This window comes from Nymphalis io, chromosome 21, assembly GCF_905147045.1.
Source record: "Nymphalis io chromosome 21, ilAglIoxx1.1, whole genome shotgun sequence".
In the NCBI taxonomy this organism is placed as follows: domain Eukaryota; kingdom Metazoa; phylum Arthropoda; class Insecta; order Lepidoptera; family Nymphalidae; genus Nymphalis; species Nymphalis io.
In genome coordinates, this window is record NC_065908.1 from 4,867,977 (window position 1) to 4,883,961 (window position 15,985).

The following is a 15,985-nucleotide window of genomic DNA, read 5'->3' on the forward strand; positions in this document are numbered from 1 at the left end:
CAGGTATACATTTTATATAACAACATGTTGGGATATTAGCCCAATATTTAGGTCAACTTTTACGCTTGTATTGTCAGAAAAAAATGTGTAGTCAAGTTTCAAGGACAAGTTAACCAGCGTATGGTTGGCTCAATAACAACCTCGGACGTGGTTGTCTGCGTATCGACAGTTTAAGAAACTTATAGTGCTTACGGTCCAGAGTGATCGCTTTACATTAGAAAATTATCATATACATATTTAGGCGTATTTAGTGTTCTAAAAATAAATGTAGATCAGTTAACCCCTAAAAAAAGTCTGTCGTTTAATCAAAATAATAGCGAAATAAAGTATTTTCGAAATTCATTGCTAGAAAATTTCAACACCATGATGATTATTAGTGCCGATTTTTTTTATATCCGCCTATTTCATTGTGCACTAACCCTTACATGTATTTGAAGAAATATCTCGAATTCCGGCCATTATTACTTACCTGCGTTGAAAAACAACGGATTTCTCACTGATGTCTGTTTTCTCAGCACGAACTCACTCGAAGAATATTTTATGGGAATACCTCTAGGGTAATGTTTATTTCTATTTACTGGTGATTTATGGGAGCTTCGGAGTCGGAGTCGGAGTCGATGGGATTGAGTGTATTGGTTAGTTAGGATGATATATGTGTAGGGGTTTTGTAAATAAAGATATTTTTTATTCCGAAACTTAAAGAGTTCGCGTTTTCTTAGAGATGATTTTAATCGGTTTAGCGGTCAACAGATAAACTGTTGATTTGTAATTTATAATTTAATAATTAATTATAAATTTTCTTATTATATTGTGTTTTGCACTTCAGAAGGTCTTTCAAGCTTAAATTTAAGAGTTAACTGTTATAATCGTAAGTTATTTTTCTTAAAATGCTATCATAATTTCTTTTGTGCATTAGAGGATATTAAGTCAAAATAATAAAACGTTATTTTAATATTTCTTGTTTTCGTCAAAATTTATTTCTAATAACCAAACATTAAAAGATCATCAGTTTGGTTATTTTTAAAATACATTCTGTTCTGAACAACATAACGAGCTGCTACTTTGATTCCTTCCCAGGTTTCAAAACCAGCTTGACGGATAAAAGCCGGGTCCACCAGGAAACCGTTTATATTGTTAAGGTTTCTATGAGCAGGCAGTTCGTAAGTGTACGAAAGACCACGACCGATCATAGACTGAACGTAATCACTGGAACCACCAGACGCGAGGTATAAAACTGCCGCAATATTACCAACTCTATAATTGCGATTAGCTGGCCATTTGACAGCATCAATTCTTTGGGCCATTTGAACACCAACTGTGTTGAGGATCAATGCGTTTGGTGGCAGCTGTCTATTACCATAGCCATAGAGGATCAGACTTCCAAAGCTGTGAGCATCGATGAATAGAGAAAGACGGCTCCTAAATTCGTTTATAATGTTCCTCGTGATCTGTGTCTCTGGTTCAGAGAAGGCTCTGGGTCCGTGGAACGTGTCACTGCAGGCTGAGTTGCTGGAGGCAGTTCCCCAGTTGAAGTCGTAGTTCCTGTTTAGATCAACACCGACGCAGCTACCGAATCCAGTCCTCCGGTTTTTCCTCCACATACGAGTCTAAGCAACAGATTTTAGAGTTTACATTATGAATAATAATTAGCATTTTAAAGTCTAAAAAACGACAACGACGACATGTTTCGACATTTTTAAATATCATCCCGTAACTAATTTTATAGTTTGTTCAATCCGTTATGCACCGCTATATTATTATATCATACGAGTGTATAGCACGCTTCCAATGTAGCGATCGTAAAAAAAGGAGTGTGATGCGTTATTGTGAATCGAACTATGTATAGCTGTTACTACTAACATAACAAATGTGATAGATAACAGACTTAGCGTCAAGCTTTATTTTAACATTTATTTCTGAGTTATAATTTTATTTTTTTGGAAAATTATGCGTATATTTGGAATACGTACTCTGGTGTGTGAAAATTCGTATCCATCAGGGTTAGCGATTGGCAAGATGATCCAATCAATGTTTCTAATCAGATCCTGTTCGGTGACATCAATCACCAATTTGTGGATGGCGTAAAGAGTCACTGGGAGGGTGACCCATTCACGAGCGTGGAGGAGGGACTGGATCATAACGACGGGCTTATTTCTATCCTGTAAATATTACTAATTTGTGACAAAATGTTAAATATGTTTTGTGTGTACAATATGTATGTTAAATATTTATAAAAAATGCATTATTGTGAATTAATCGGCTACGTGAAATCAGTCGTTTACCACTAAGAGTAAGCTACGCTTACTGTAAAAAAGGATAATTAACTTTAAGAAAATATCATGTGATATGAATATGGCTATAATAGTTATAAAATTTAAAAGATTCACGCACCAATAAAAGCAATATACATATATATATAACATTATAGGTTTTAAAATATTTCACGAGTGCGATACGAAGAAGTTACTTCTTACAGAATAGCATTGTAGTGTTTTTTTATTAAGAATAGTTTGGAAAACTGGGAACAAAGATGTTATGTCCCTTGTGCCGGTAGTTATAATGGCTCACTCACCCTTCAAACCGGAACAAAACAACTAACAAACTAAGTATTGCTGTTTGGCGGTAGAATATTTGAAAGAATTTTCAGTTATTGATTTATTGAACTGTTTTGCTATGTAATAAGTAACCTGAACGTAGTTTAATAAATATTACCTGGAAATTGTTGGAGGATATCCTTAGGTATTTAATATCACGACCTTCGACACTTCTTCCAGCGGATACGACACGGACAACTCTTGGAAACCTGTTGGCCAGATCGGTGAGGTATCGGTCCACCTGTTTAGGTTGAAAATTTTCCATAATGAATGGCAATAATATCATTTTTACAAGAAGAGAAACAGCCCTAACGTAACAACATTTTAATTCTGGTCTGAATGCGCATGTTTGAATTTTAAGAGTTCACACTATTTCTTTGAATATTTTAAGTCACCGGCCCACTTTGAACTCAGATGAAGGAAAACGTCGATAAGAAACCTGCATGTTTCAGAGAGAAGCACAGATTTTACTTCTACATATATATAATGTAAAATCGTGAATTAATATTAAAACTTTTCTTGAACTTGATAAGATTTTGTTAGTAAAATAATAATAAAATTAAGTATTCTACTTTAAATTTTAACTGTCGCAAACAGTTTAACCAATATTTCTTAGTTTCGGCTTAAATAATTTTGACAAGAACTTGTACCGTAACAGCCTGTGAATGTCCCACTGCTGGGCTAAAGGCCTCCTCTCCTCTTTTTGAGGAGAAGGTTTTGGAGCTTATTCCACCACGCTGCTCCAATGCGGATTGGTAGAATTCACATGTGGCAGAATTTCAGTGAAATTAGACACATGCAGGTTTCCTCACGATGTTTTCCTTCACCGTAAAGCACGAGATGAATTATAATCACAAATTAAGCACATGAAAATTCAGTGGTGCTTGCCCGGGTTTGAACCCACGATCATCGGTTAAGATTCACGCGTTCTTACCACTGGGCCATCTCGGCTTGAACTTGTACACTAAACTTCAATAAAGTTATTGATATCTTTTACAAGTTACATACAAATAAACTGAATGAAACCAAGCATCCATCTTAGAATTAGAAAGATTTTTAGACTTGGATTCGTTCTCTGAGTAGAAGAGTGAAGCTATCCAATCTTTATCTTAGGATACTAAGAGAAAGAAAGAATTAGCACCAGCAATTTTATTTAACTTGCATTGACTTTTATTTACGTTTACTTTAAATGCATTGTACGCTAATAGCTAAACCAATGTATGTACGTGTGTATGTTACTGAACGATTTTGATGATATTTTTTCTGTATTTGAGTGTATGGCTTAGATTAAACCCCTAGAAAAAAATCTTTTTTCACTCGTACGATGTTGGGTTGGGAAGCTATTTCGATATACAATATTATATTAGTTTTGAGAAATTAAAGAGTTATTATTAAGTAAAAGAATTATCTAAAAATATTTTTTTCGATAACTTACCACATTATAACGGTGAATGACATCTAAAGATATACCTGCACCAGATCTACTACCATTGATTGATCTCGCCGCGTCGGCTAACAATTTGTCTTCTAGTTCCAGTTTTCTATGAAACAAAAGGAAAAATTTATCTTTTTATACTTCACGTTGCTCGTTGCCTCGTTGGTCTAGTGGCTTAATCTAAGGTCGCAGACACGGAGGTCCTGGGTTCAATTCCAAGGTTGGGCCAATAAAAAGTTATTGGATTTTTGTCAGAAAATTCTCAGTAACAGCCCGATTTTTGGAAGTTAGAAGTGTGTACACTCCTGTGCCTCGGAAAGCACGTAAAGCCGTTTGTCGGAATGCCGTCCTATCCGATTATGAGAGTTAGGGAATAGAGAGTGCACCTGTGTTTGCGCTCATACTTGTGCACTATAATATGTCCTGCGTAGTTGGCTAATTTCTCTTGAGATTGGCCGCCGTGGCTGATGTTGGTCTGGAGGACATTATTATAATTATTATTGTCCTTCACATTATACAGTAAACTTCTAGTAGTTTTATTAATTGCTATATTTTTTAAATATTTTATTTATATGCAAAAACGGATATTTGTGAATCGGAATGTTCACCCTAAATAAATAGCGACAACAAAGTAATTACCCTCACAAAGGAAATAATATTTAAATCTTCACCCTATATATCTTTAAATGAAATTATCTGTAATCACTTTTTTATATTTTACATTAAGTAACTTCAAAATTCTCTAATGACGAAATAATAAAACAGAGGAAGAATGAACTCAATTTTTGACGGTATTTTTACTTTAAAGAAACAGTTTATAGATACAAGAATTAAAAATGTATAGATAAGAATACTTACTCTTTAATATTTTCAGTATCAATTTTGTACTCCACACCGATTTTATTAAGTGCATTTTCGAAGAGAGGCTTCATATTCTTTGCAACTAAAATTAGCCCTTCTCGGCCAGGGATAGCATAAGACCACAGATCTACATTCATGTCTTGAACAATTGCATTAAGCTTATCAACTTGATCAAGGTCAGTGACCTTGACTTCGTACAAGGAATGTCTGAAAGGAAAAACTAATTAATCACCGTCGTCTCTTTCAAAAAAACGCCGCTGGGCTCGATCTCCAGCTCTTATTATCCAACTGTTAATCTAAGATGCCTATAATTATACTGGCTCGCTCCTTCCAACCGGAAACCATCAATACTATGTATTAACGTTAAGCGGTAGGAAAGCTGATTGTGGTAGTCATGTCAATGTATTATTTATTCAAGAAGGCTCTATATAAGCACCGTCTCTATATAATATAAGCATTTTTGAATCATGTTACAGGAATAAACTGAATGTAAGCTAGTACCGTTTCGAAATATAATATAAGGGCGGAAAATACTTTGCTATGGCTTACTATATGATCTTCCGAGAAACCTGCAAGAAACTTTTTTCGAAGTACATTCATATATAAAGATACAACGAAAATGCACTCATCGCTTTGGTATTATTTATTCTTGTAATGTTTACATAATATTTTAATTTATTAATATGAAAAGTTTAGACACACATATTTTGGTACAACAAATAGTCTATCACTGTATTTGTGTATTATATATAAATTAAGTAAAAAAATGCTTTAAAATATCTCACCCATCATACTCTTCGTGTTTCGCTTGTGCTATATAAACAGAAGCAAATAATAAAAAAATTATCTTACATATGTCAACCATTACTGCGTTGGCAATTATTTCGACAAACAGCCGATATCAATTTGATTCGATTTTTATTACATTCGAAACGGATTTTAGGTTATCAATCAGCTTTAAAATATATAATCTTGTAGTTAAAAAAAAATTATCTATGACGATAATTCAATGATAAATGTTTAAAATATCTATAATCAAGTTTTTGGTCATAATTATCAGATTATTTATTTTTAAATCTCATTTATTAAAATGGATTATTTGTATCATATGCGTTCGAGTATCGTCAATCCTGAAAACTGTGCACAGTCTTTGTTGACAATAGTTTCAGTGTTCTGATATTGTACAATAGTTGACTTTTTTATTTCAAATAAGTAAGGACTGGTAAGCCGGCCACCTGATAGTAAGTGCATCACCGTCCATAGACATTGACACTGTAAGCGCCACCAACGCGCGCACCTTGGGAAATAAGATGTAATGCCCCTTGTGACTGTAGTTACATTTGCTCAATCACCCTTCAAACCAAAAGAGAAAAATACCAAGTATTGCTGTTTGGTGGTACAATATGCAATAATGTGCTTATCCTAAGCCGACTTGCACTTTACGTATATTTCACGTCATCATACATGAGACCAGATAGGTGATTGGTTTCTAGGATATTTTATTTTTTTGTTTATTTGTCATAATTACCATATTATAATAATGCATTTTATTTGATATTACGCGCTTAAAATCGTCGAGGAATTATTTTCATTATATTTATTATCATACTAATATAGATAATTTTTATATAACCAGCGACAATAATTACATGGAAACGAAAAGTCAAGCAAATAACTCCGCAAAGACAATATATCCTTGGGCTAAGTTATTCGTTTCAATCATAAGATATTTTATAACTTTGCTTGTTAACAAAGTCTCGTGTTAAAATAAACAATAATTCATAAGACATGACAGAATACAAGAAAATAAACATGATAAAAAAGCGTGGACTTCGCGTCCACAGGTTTATTCAGATATAGAGAATCACGATAGAATGAAATCGTTCCTAGATGCCTCCTGAAGAGACGGAGAGGAAACTGATGGATTTCTAGTGGATGTTCCGGAGTGATAAGGCGCACTAGATGTTCTTACATGTGATGTTGACTTTATATGCGGGAAAAAATAATTTATATAGATTGACAAATCTAATTATATGTTGTATGTCTGCTGTGTATTTTATTTTAAATAAAAACAGTGACTGCTGTTTTTATTGCCGGTTCTCTTTGGTAGTACTTACACTTAAAAACAAAATTCACAAGTGTTTATAAGCGCACTGAATAAAGAATATTTTGATTTATTTTTAACTTGAACCTTTTCTGTCATTCGAAAGAACCTGTGCAATATAACAAAATCTTCGAATTTGATCCTTGGTAATGTGTGAATTTTCACACGCGACGCTAGTGCAAATAAATCAAAATAATCTTATCAACAAGAGGAAAGTGATATCTGTATTTTATCTATAAAAGTTCGATATGTCATTGCGGATCTTCCTTAAGATAATTTTGAGCTCCACATACGAAGAAACGCTACACATGTTAACATAATGGGCTATATCAGTTCAAACATAAACATTGCAGTATTGACATGATTCTGACTGATTTCTATCACGGCAGCTAACTCTGTACGACACAAAACAAATAATACTTCCATAATATATTTTTTAAATTTTTGTGACTGAGGCAGACTGTGTCAACATAATATTTTTTCTGTAATATATATACATACAATATTTGTTATATTTATAAAATGAAATGATATCGCTCAAGAAGTAAACAATAGATAGCTCTAAAATGGTGATAATTATTTATAAGAATAAAAGGATTTTAATTACTAATGAAGGGTAATCATTTTAATAATAACTTAAGCCGGGAATAGATAATAGAAATCATAAGCACCTTTTACAATAAAATCCAATCATATACAAAGGAATCACTGAGGTACTTAAAGCTCTTCTATTATAATCTTTGAAGGTCAAGAACTCCTAAAGCTTACAAGTAAATTAAATGCAATCAATAATTAATTAAATGATTACATAAGTAATTAATTTCATATTTGCGCCATCTATAGTCTTAAAGCGGCATTTCTTAGAAAAATTCAAGTCGCTCTGTATTGATTGTATTGATTATATGAATATTGTTTTTCAGACGATAGATGGCGTAAAATTAAAGTTTTTATTTATGAAATATTTGTGGTAGGATTATGCTTATACAATATTAAACCCAAGTCCCATACTAACTTAGTATATGAAAATTAAGTATTAAAAGATGATAAATTACTTAGAGCTTACTTTTTGAATCGATCTTAGCCAAGGCTAGGCAAGCCAGTCCTTTTAAATAGTTAATCCGTTTATCATTTACTCGGTAGTAGTAAATAAGTATAATATTAATAATGACAGTAAATCTTTTAATTCTTTTTTTATTATTATGTACGAAAATTTCTTCAATTATATATTATAAGTAAACAAATGTTTTATGTACACGTATATTATATAAGTAGATATTATAGCATCACAAAGTATTATCCTAACAAATTTCATACAATATTAGTTTTTTTTCCATACAATTGACCAGCCCTTCTAGCCCCAATGACAAAGGCCTCCCAGGTTTCTATACAGACCTGGTGAATATAGATTGGGTCCAAGTGAAAACCTTGTAAACCATATCTGAGCCCTGGTAATTCAAATGTGTATGTCAATGGAATACCTCTATAATGAGCATAATCTTCTGCCGCACCTCCTACGGCATAATCGAGAGTAAGCATTCCATTGCCTACCACATATTTAGGGAAATGTGGTAGAGATAATTTATTGATAGCACCAGCCATATCGATGCCAACAGTGTGAAGTGAAAAGGCGTTATTAGAGAGAGTACCATTATGGCCCCATGGGTAGAGAATGAAGCTTCCGTAGCTGTGCACGGTGATATAAAGGACAATTTGGTCGAGATGTTCCTCAATGATTTGGCCCACAGTCCAACTTTCTACTTCAGAAAATGGTTTACTTCCAGCGTAGTTGTTAGAGCACGGGTTGTTGCTGGTACCGACTGTATTCCACTCGAAGTTAAAATTTCGATTTCCATCAACCCCTGGGCAGAGCCAGCTAAAAATATTCTGGTCCGTGGAACGAGTTTTTCGCCACATTCTTTCCTGAATGGAAAAAATAATAAACAATATTAAGACATTTGAAGCTTATTAACACAAAACACTAGTATTTAGTACATAATTTGAAAGGTAGTTTGTCTTTACTGACTATATATATATATATATATATATATATATAAGGAACAAAAGGAGTTACGAGGTTTATAAAAATTTGGGAACAGGGTAATTTAGGTTACTACTTAGTACTTTATTCTTTTTAACAAATAAATATATTTTTGTTTATGTTTTTACTTTAATATTTGGATAAATGTTGCTCTGACGTTCAATGTTACTAGCTTATCCCGTCTATCATAAGCGCTAATAAAATCCATTTGACTCACCATTTCAAAACTATATACGTAACCATCAGGATTTACGACTGGAAAGAGAATCCAGTCGAAGTTCTCAAGAAGGTCAGGCTCAGTCACGTTTTCAACCAGTTTGTGGATGGCATAAGTGACAGCAGGAGGAGTGATCCATTCTCGTGCATGAATTCCACCATCAATGAAAATGACCGGTTTGTTACTTGCAAATTTATCCTTAGAAATCTTCAAGTACTTAAGGGGTCGGCCTTCAAATGATTTAGTAGAATTAACTAAAGTTACTGTTTCAGGATAATCCTCAGCAATTTTGTCAATATAGTCATATATCTATGAAATAAAACAGAACATTTTATTTAATCGCCAACGGTTCATCTGTTGGTAGCGAAGTGGTCACTTCTGCCAATAGACACGTTCACTGTGAGGAATATAACCAATTACACCGTCATTATGATATTGTGTCTCTTGTTTTTAAATACACTGGCTCAATCACCATTTAAACACGAAACTGTGAAGCGCTACTGTGCTATTTGGCAGAAGTAATTAAGCAAAATTACTTGAAATAATTGGTGAAAAATTATTCACATAATCTTGCGAAGGTTTGCTTAAGAATCTCGTGTGTGAGCAAGTTTTCTGGAGACGATATTTATTTTAATGAATAGTTGACCGTTACACTACACAACACAATAATGTTTTCAAATTACATACCACGTCCAGAGTTTGATAGTTGTCGTAAGGTATCCTGCCTCCATTTATAGAACGAGTTGTTAGCTTTCTCGCTTCGATTTTCTGGTCTTCGATATCAAATTGTCTGGAATAGAACATTAACATTCGAATATTAAAAAAACGAATACAATTTAAAGTTTTAAAATCTACTAGACTGAATTTTCACTAGCACCACACTCGGTGGTAGAACTAACAATTAGATGAAGGTGTTACCCATACATACCAAGTGAAGTTAAATAAAAGCTTGTAATCATCTAAAATAATATATGTATAAAGCGTCAGAAACGTTTTACCAATAAACCTGACACCTTAACAAGCTGACAAGGCTTATGAGTGACAAGAATAAAAATAAATATGCATATTTTGTTGATATAAATAAATAAATAAAATCGAACCTATGTAAATTATAATTCATAAAAAAGTCAACCAATCAGTTGAAATAAACAATGAAATTAATTATACGTTTACAGGTATTTCGACAATCGATCTTTCCGATTTCAATATATCAGAGACGCTTAATGTGTCAACCTAAATACTTTTGATATATTCATAATCCACTTAATAATCACTAAATAATTTGGGTGATTTCGTATGTAATGCTTTTATCACTTTTATGGTTTTAATTAATTGAAAGCGTACGTCACAATTATTTTAAACTACCTACACGTCTAGGCTGCGAACGGGTTTTATAAGGGTTTACATAACAAGTTTATTCGTATAGTATACGTATAACTCTTTTAGTTAAGCGGCGCACGCCATTATGTTTCCCAGTTTGCCTAATATTTTAAACATCTTCAACAATCATCGTCGATGACACAAAACCTTAATAAATTACATGCCTAAACCTTCATCATAAATCATTTCGTCCATTGGTAAAAATCGTATGAAAATCCGTTCGCCAGTTTTTGATTTTTTCAGGCAGACAGACGCGGCGGGCGCTCTGTTATTTTATTGTAGTGACTAGCTAACACAAGGCTGATACGCGATAATTTTAATTCAAGAACATTTTAAATCAAAATTATAATTAAACTTAAACAATCATGCTTGAATTTAATTATAATGTTAATTGTAATCATGCGGCCCGGAATGTGAAAGTTCATAGTTAACGCACTCGAGCCTCGGAAAGCACGTAAAGCTGGTGGTCCTTCGTCTGAACACGCCTTGGAGTTAAGAAATGTGAAATCGAGTTTTTTAACGCGAGTTTGTTTCGTATATAATATGGATATATATAATAATATAAACTGCGATGCCACTGTAAGTATTTTAACCTTGTTGAAACATTACTCAAGAAATCTCGACTTCTGATATTTTTAATAGTTAGTGTTCTATCGAATGTAAATACAGATAAAATAATAAATGTAATAAATAAATCATTTTACCTAGAAATTATATAACTTCTCCTAATTAATAATTTGATGTTTTCATCGTCAAATAAATAAATACAGAAATAATATGTATAGTAATAATATCTATATATACTAACCTTGCGCCTCTAATTAGTCACTATTACACACACACATTTCTATTCCATTTGGCGATAGAACAACTGATGTGTGTGTAGTAGCATAACATGTACACTTTAATCCTATAAAATGAAGCTTCAAAAGTGCTTGTAAAAACCGACTTAAATAGAGGATATTTTTATTTTAGTAAAGATTTTTTTTAATGAAATTCATTAATATTTATTTAGGAAATAATTAGGTAATTGTATATTAAAGAAATAAGTCTTTGTTTGGCACATGCAGGTTTTCTCACGATCACGTGAATTATACACACAATATACATTTTGCAAGCTAAGTGCCTGCTTCGATTTAAATTCACGACCTACAAACCTATCTCGGCTCTATAGAAAAGTCATGTAATAAAGTGGGTAAATAAATACGATCATATTATCTCCTCGAAATCGGAAGTCACACCATTCTTGGCTTATCATTTTTATTGGTTCATTGGGCAATATAGACATCATAACAATTCATTGGGCAATATAGACATCATAACAATTACTTATATATTGTTTCTAGTGTACTGTCTTTGATAGGGTTCACGAGTACACTTAAAGTATAAGAAATACTTACTTTTTAAGATCTTCAGTATGTATCCAATTGGATATGTTCTCTTGTAATAGGAATTTCAAAAAGTCAGCTTGGTACTGGGGCTTAACCAACACAACTCCTTCTCGATTCACTGCTGCATTGCTTACAAAGTCGAGGTCGAATTCTATGATCTTACTGGTCAATTTCGCCAGCTGTTCATGATTCACCGGCTTGACGATGACGGATTTCCACCTGACACAATTTGAAGATAAACATATTAAGCTGTGATCAGTAATTCCAAAGTATGGGTATTTTACTAATATAGCTCTTGGACCAGTAATTTAGTCCGATGAAACTATTCCTTAAAAAGAAAATAAGATATGAGTATTTGCTCACCCAGAGTATATTTCGTGTTTGGCGTGGATTGCCGTCACAAAGAACACCAAAGCTATGAACTTCATACTGCCTAAATAAAGCAAAATGTATCAAACGTCTTATTTATACAACAACTAAATTGATAAAAGTGATCGATATTATTTAGTCAATCCCTTGTGTAAAGATGTCTTATCTTATTTAACTCTAATCGCATTTACACTGATAAATAAGCTGCTGGTGTTCAATATTATTGATAAGACAATAAAACTACTTCGTGACGTTAAATTGGGGTCACTAAATACATATTCAAACGATTTTACCCACAAACGATTCTAAAGTGTTTTTCGGACCGGTCATAAGGCTTTCGACCTGTATCGGTGGATACCGAAATCGAATCTATTTAATTATTATTAATATAGCGTTAAGCAGTTAGATATATTTTGTACTGCTGCGTTCTGTTTTGAAATGTTATTGAGCCAGAGTGAGAGAAGTACAATGATGATAAGTTTTTAGATGCCGTTGTTAGAGGCGCATCGACACCGTAAGAAGCTGTTCATGCTTCGTAAAAAAAAAATTATTGCTTTAATCCTATAATTGTGAAATTTTGAGGGCAATATGTTCCTTCGACGGTTCTTCTCAGGTCCCAGGTATTTCGAACTGTTGGTAGATTTTTGACAAACAAAAACTTTTGACTTTGAAAAGTGCTTGTAAGATCATCAAAATGCACTTTATTCATATAGGCATGAATAGAGTGCATTTAATATATGTATATATTTATAATTTATTCATAAATAATATAGACGTACGCATAATGTTCTACGATCACAATTATGTTAGTATTTATTTAAATATACATAACTAATCAGCAATCTAAATGCAAATGAATCATTCAGATTCAAAACATTCTGATATTCAAATTCAACTTTCAAAGTAAATATTTAACTATTTGTGGAACTATTTTCAAATGGTTTTAAAACAATATAAGCTATTGTTTATTATATATAAAAAAATAAAACGAATAAAATGCTATATACTATGTGTTGAAACAATACAACAATATTGTTTTAACAACTTAACATGCTTATCAATGTACCACAATATTTGTATATATAACGAAATCTGGCAGTCGTTGTTCCCCCTTTTTATATAAAGCGATCGGTTAAACGGTATACAAATTGAAGCACTACAGCTTATAACAACGAAGTGGATAGTATTAAAACTTAGTCAAAGAATAAATAATTGCTAATGCCAAAATGACAATTTTAATGTTCTATTAATCTCAATCAGATAAATACACATTCATTTTTTTATCTGTTACATTAAAGTCTAATCTTACTTCTGACTAATTGATATACTTCTACAAACACGTTTGATTCAGTTTAATTATAATGATGACTTTATTTGAATAAAACAACCGCGTATCAAAGCCTAGATAGTGACATCTAGTTTAAAATAATAATGACGCGATATACCTTTATTAGATTACACTATTTAAAGTGATAAAAGTATTAACATGCATATAATTGTAAATCAACAAGATCATTCAGAGATTATTAACATATAAATAGTAAATAGGTTGACTTGTTAAGAGTCTTTTATATATTGGCCAATAAATTTCGTAATATTTAACGACGTGTTATTTGTTTTATTGAACTTTTTTTATTATTCAGTCTTACTAATCTCCATATATTATATGTTCGTGCTTTTGGTTTATCTTTTTTATTATTTCATTCATTTATTTTAATGTGCCTGCATGATTTTGTTTCACGGCAGTGTCGCAATCATAATTTTACTATTGCAATTTTTGACAATTTCTTCTTGTGTTCCAGTTTTCTTCTTTGTGCTTGATCTGTGTGGTGGGAGTCTGGATTGCGAGGTTGGTCTACCATCTAGGTATTTGGCATTTGTCTACGATGGAATCATTTCTATTATAGATTGCCATTATAAGGTTGATAGTTGTGGGTTTCTCAATCAATCAATCGATTCAATCAACAAATCAATTGGCTATCTTTGTTTTTATTATGCCGTAATATATGTATATTAGTACTATCATACCAAATTAAGTCCTCTATACTGATCCTCTATACTGTTAGTGGTTTTTTCAAATATTTTTATTGCATTAGGCATTATATTTAGGCATTGTAAGATATATTAACCATACGTTACATCGATTTTTTTCCTTAATAATTAAGTGCTTAATTTAAATATTACTACCTTAGTAGGATTTTTTCAACCGCACACTCATTAGTTGCGTACGTTGCAAAATTTTACGAATAAAATACGAAATGAGAACAATTTTTCGTTTAATATATTTTATTTTATGAATTCCTAACACTACTTAATAATTAAAAATTTAAATTTACAGCATGTTTAATGTCAGTTACTTAAATAAACAAAAATATTATACTTACATAAAATGCGATTTTTGTTAGAAAAATGGAAGTAAGGTAAACAACATCTGAATGTCCCTCTGCTGGGCTAAGGTGTCTTTTAGTATAGAGAATGTTTTATGGAGAAAAATATTAGTGGGTATTTGAATCGTTCTTAAGTTGATATATATGTAAATGAAAAATTGTTTACTAATTTTAAAACGATTAATTTTAAAATGAAAACATAACTTTTAGAAGAATTTATATCTTCGAAGCACTTTTCATATTCTTAGTCTTATTTTGCAGAAAATATTTTGTAGATGTCTTTGTTATATAAGGATTAGCCTTGTTATGTTTAACATAAACGCAATCCGCTTTGGAAATTGAATTTCAAAATCAGGCTTGTTTATGATAAACCATGTAGTTTTTATTATTTTTAGAGATATCGACTGTATATAAACAATGTCTATAGATATACGTTTCGTCGCGTTAAATGTTTAGTGAGAAGTAAGTGAGTTATAACCAACTGTATGATGGATGTTTACTTATTTGAGATCAAGTTTATGCTACACCTTACATTTAAGTAGATTGAGTTATTAGTAGTAAAATAATATTCAAGTTAAATAATAAAGAGAATTTTTATATACAATATAGAAGGCATTGAGTTAAAAAAATCTAACCTATAGTTTTTTTTTATCTGGTCTAGTTTCGATTTGTAAAAAAACTTTTTGCTTGCTTCCTTTTTGCTTTTTGCTTAAGATAGAACCGTTATTGGAAAAGGTTGTAGCTTTTATAATATAGTACCTGATGATACATCAGTTTTACTATAAATAGAGCTCAGTAATGAAGCCTAGATGATTGAAAATAGTTTTGTAAATATTCGATCTACTTTTGTTGAAGTTGAAGTACTTGAGATGGTTAAGATTATATAGAATGTTAAAGTTTAAGTGCAAGATATGCTTGAAGTAATATATAATAAGCTCGTGTTTAATAATCGCTGTATGATGTGAGGATATATTGAAATTATCTTTAACCTGTTAAAGCGTAACTTTATTTTAGAGTTACAGGGACTTGGACCGAGTAACTAGATTAATTTTTTAATTGTACTTATATGAATACATACACTGCCGTAACAATCGGTGTACGAGGGTTGTACGAATGTATGTTATTGTAACATTTTTATTCCTTAATCAAATGCACTATTCGAGTATTACATTCTTTTAATACAATTCGAAATTAATTTGTGAAGAACTC

The 15,985-nt window shown here is 31.9% G+C and overlaps 2 protein-coding genes across 2 annotated transcripts; both read right to left on the reverse strand.

Moving 5' to 3' along the window:
- Window positions 1–980: 980 nt before the first annotated feature.
- On the reverse strand, window positions 981–5,755 carry LOC126776677 (carboxypeptidase B-like). Its single transcript, XM_050499299.1, has 6 exons — window positions 5,676–5,755; window positions 4,888–5,097; window positions 4,030–4,135; window positions 2,713–2,835; window positions 1,971–2,159; window positions 981–1,607 (listed from the first exon to the last, which is right to left on the reverse strand). Exons 1-6 carry the CDS (start codon window positions 5,753–5,755, stop codon window positions 981–983), a joined length of 1,335 nt encoding a protein of 444 aa, XP_050355256.1.
- Window positions 5,756–8,280: 2,525 nt separating this feature from the next.
- On the reverse strand, window positions 8,281–12,502 carry LOC126776834 (carboxypeptidase B-like). The gene is made up of 5 exons (XM_050499668.1): window positions 12,384–12,502; window positions 12,030–12,239; window positions 9,937–10,039; window positions 9,250–9,558; window positions 8,281–8,914 (listed from the first exon to the last, which is right to left on the reverse strand). The coding sequence occupies exons 1-5, from the start codon at window positions 12,446–12,448 to the stop codon at window positions 8,303–8,305; spliced, it is 1,299 nt and encodes a 432-aa protein (XP_050355625.1). The 5' UTR covers window positions 12,449–12,502; the 3' UTR covers window positions 8,281–8,302.
- Between the last annotated feature and the right edge of the window lie 3,483 nt (window positions 12,503–15,985).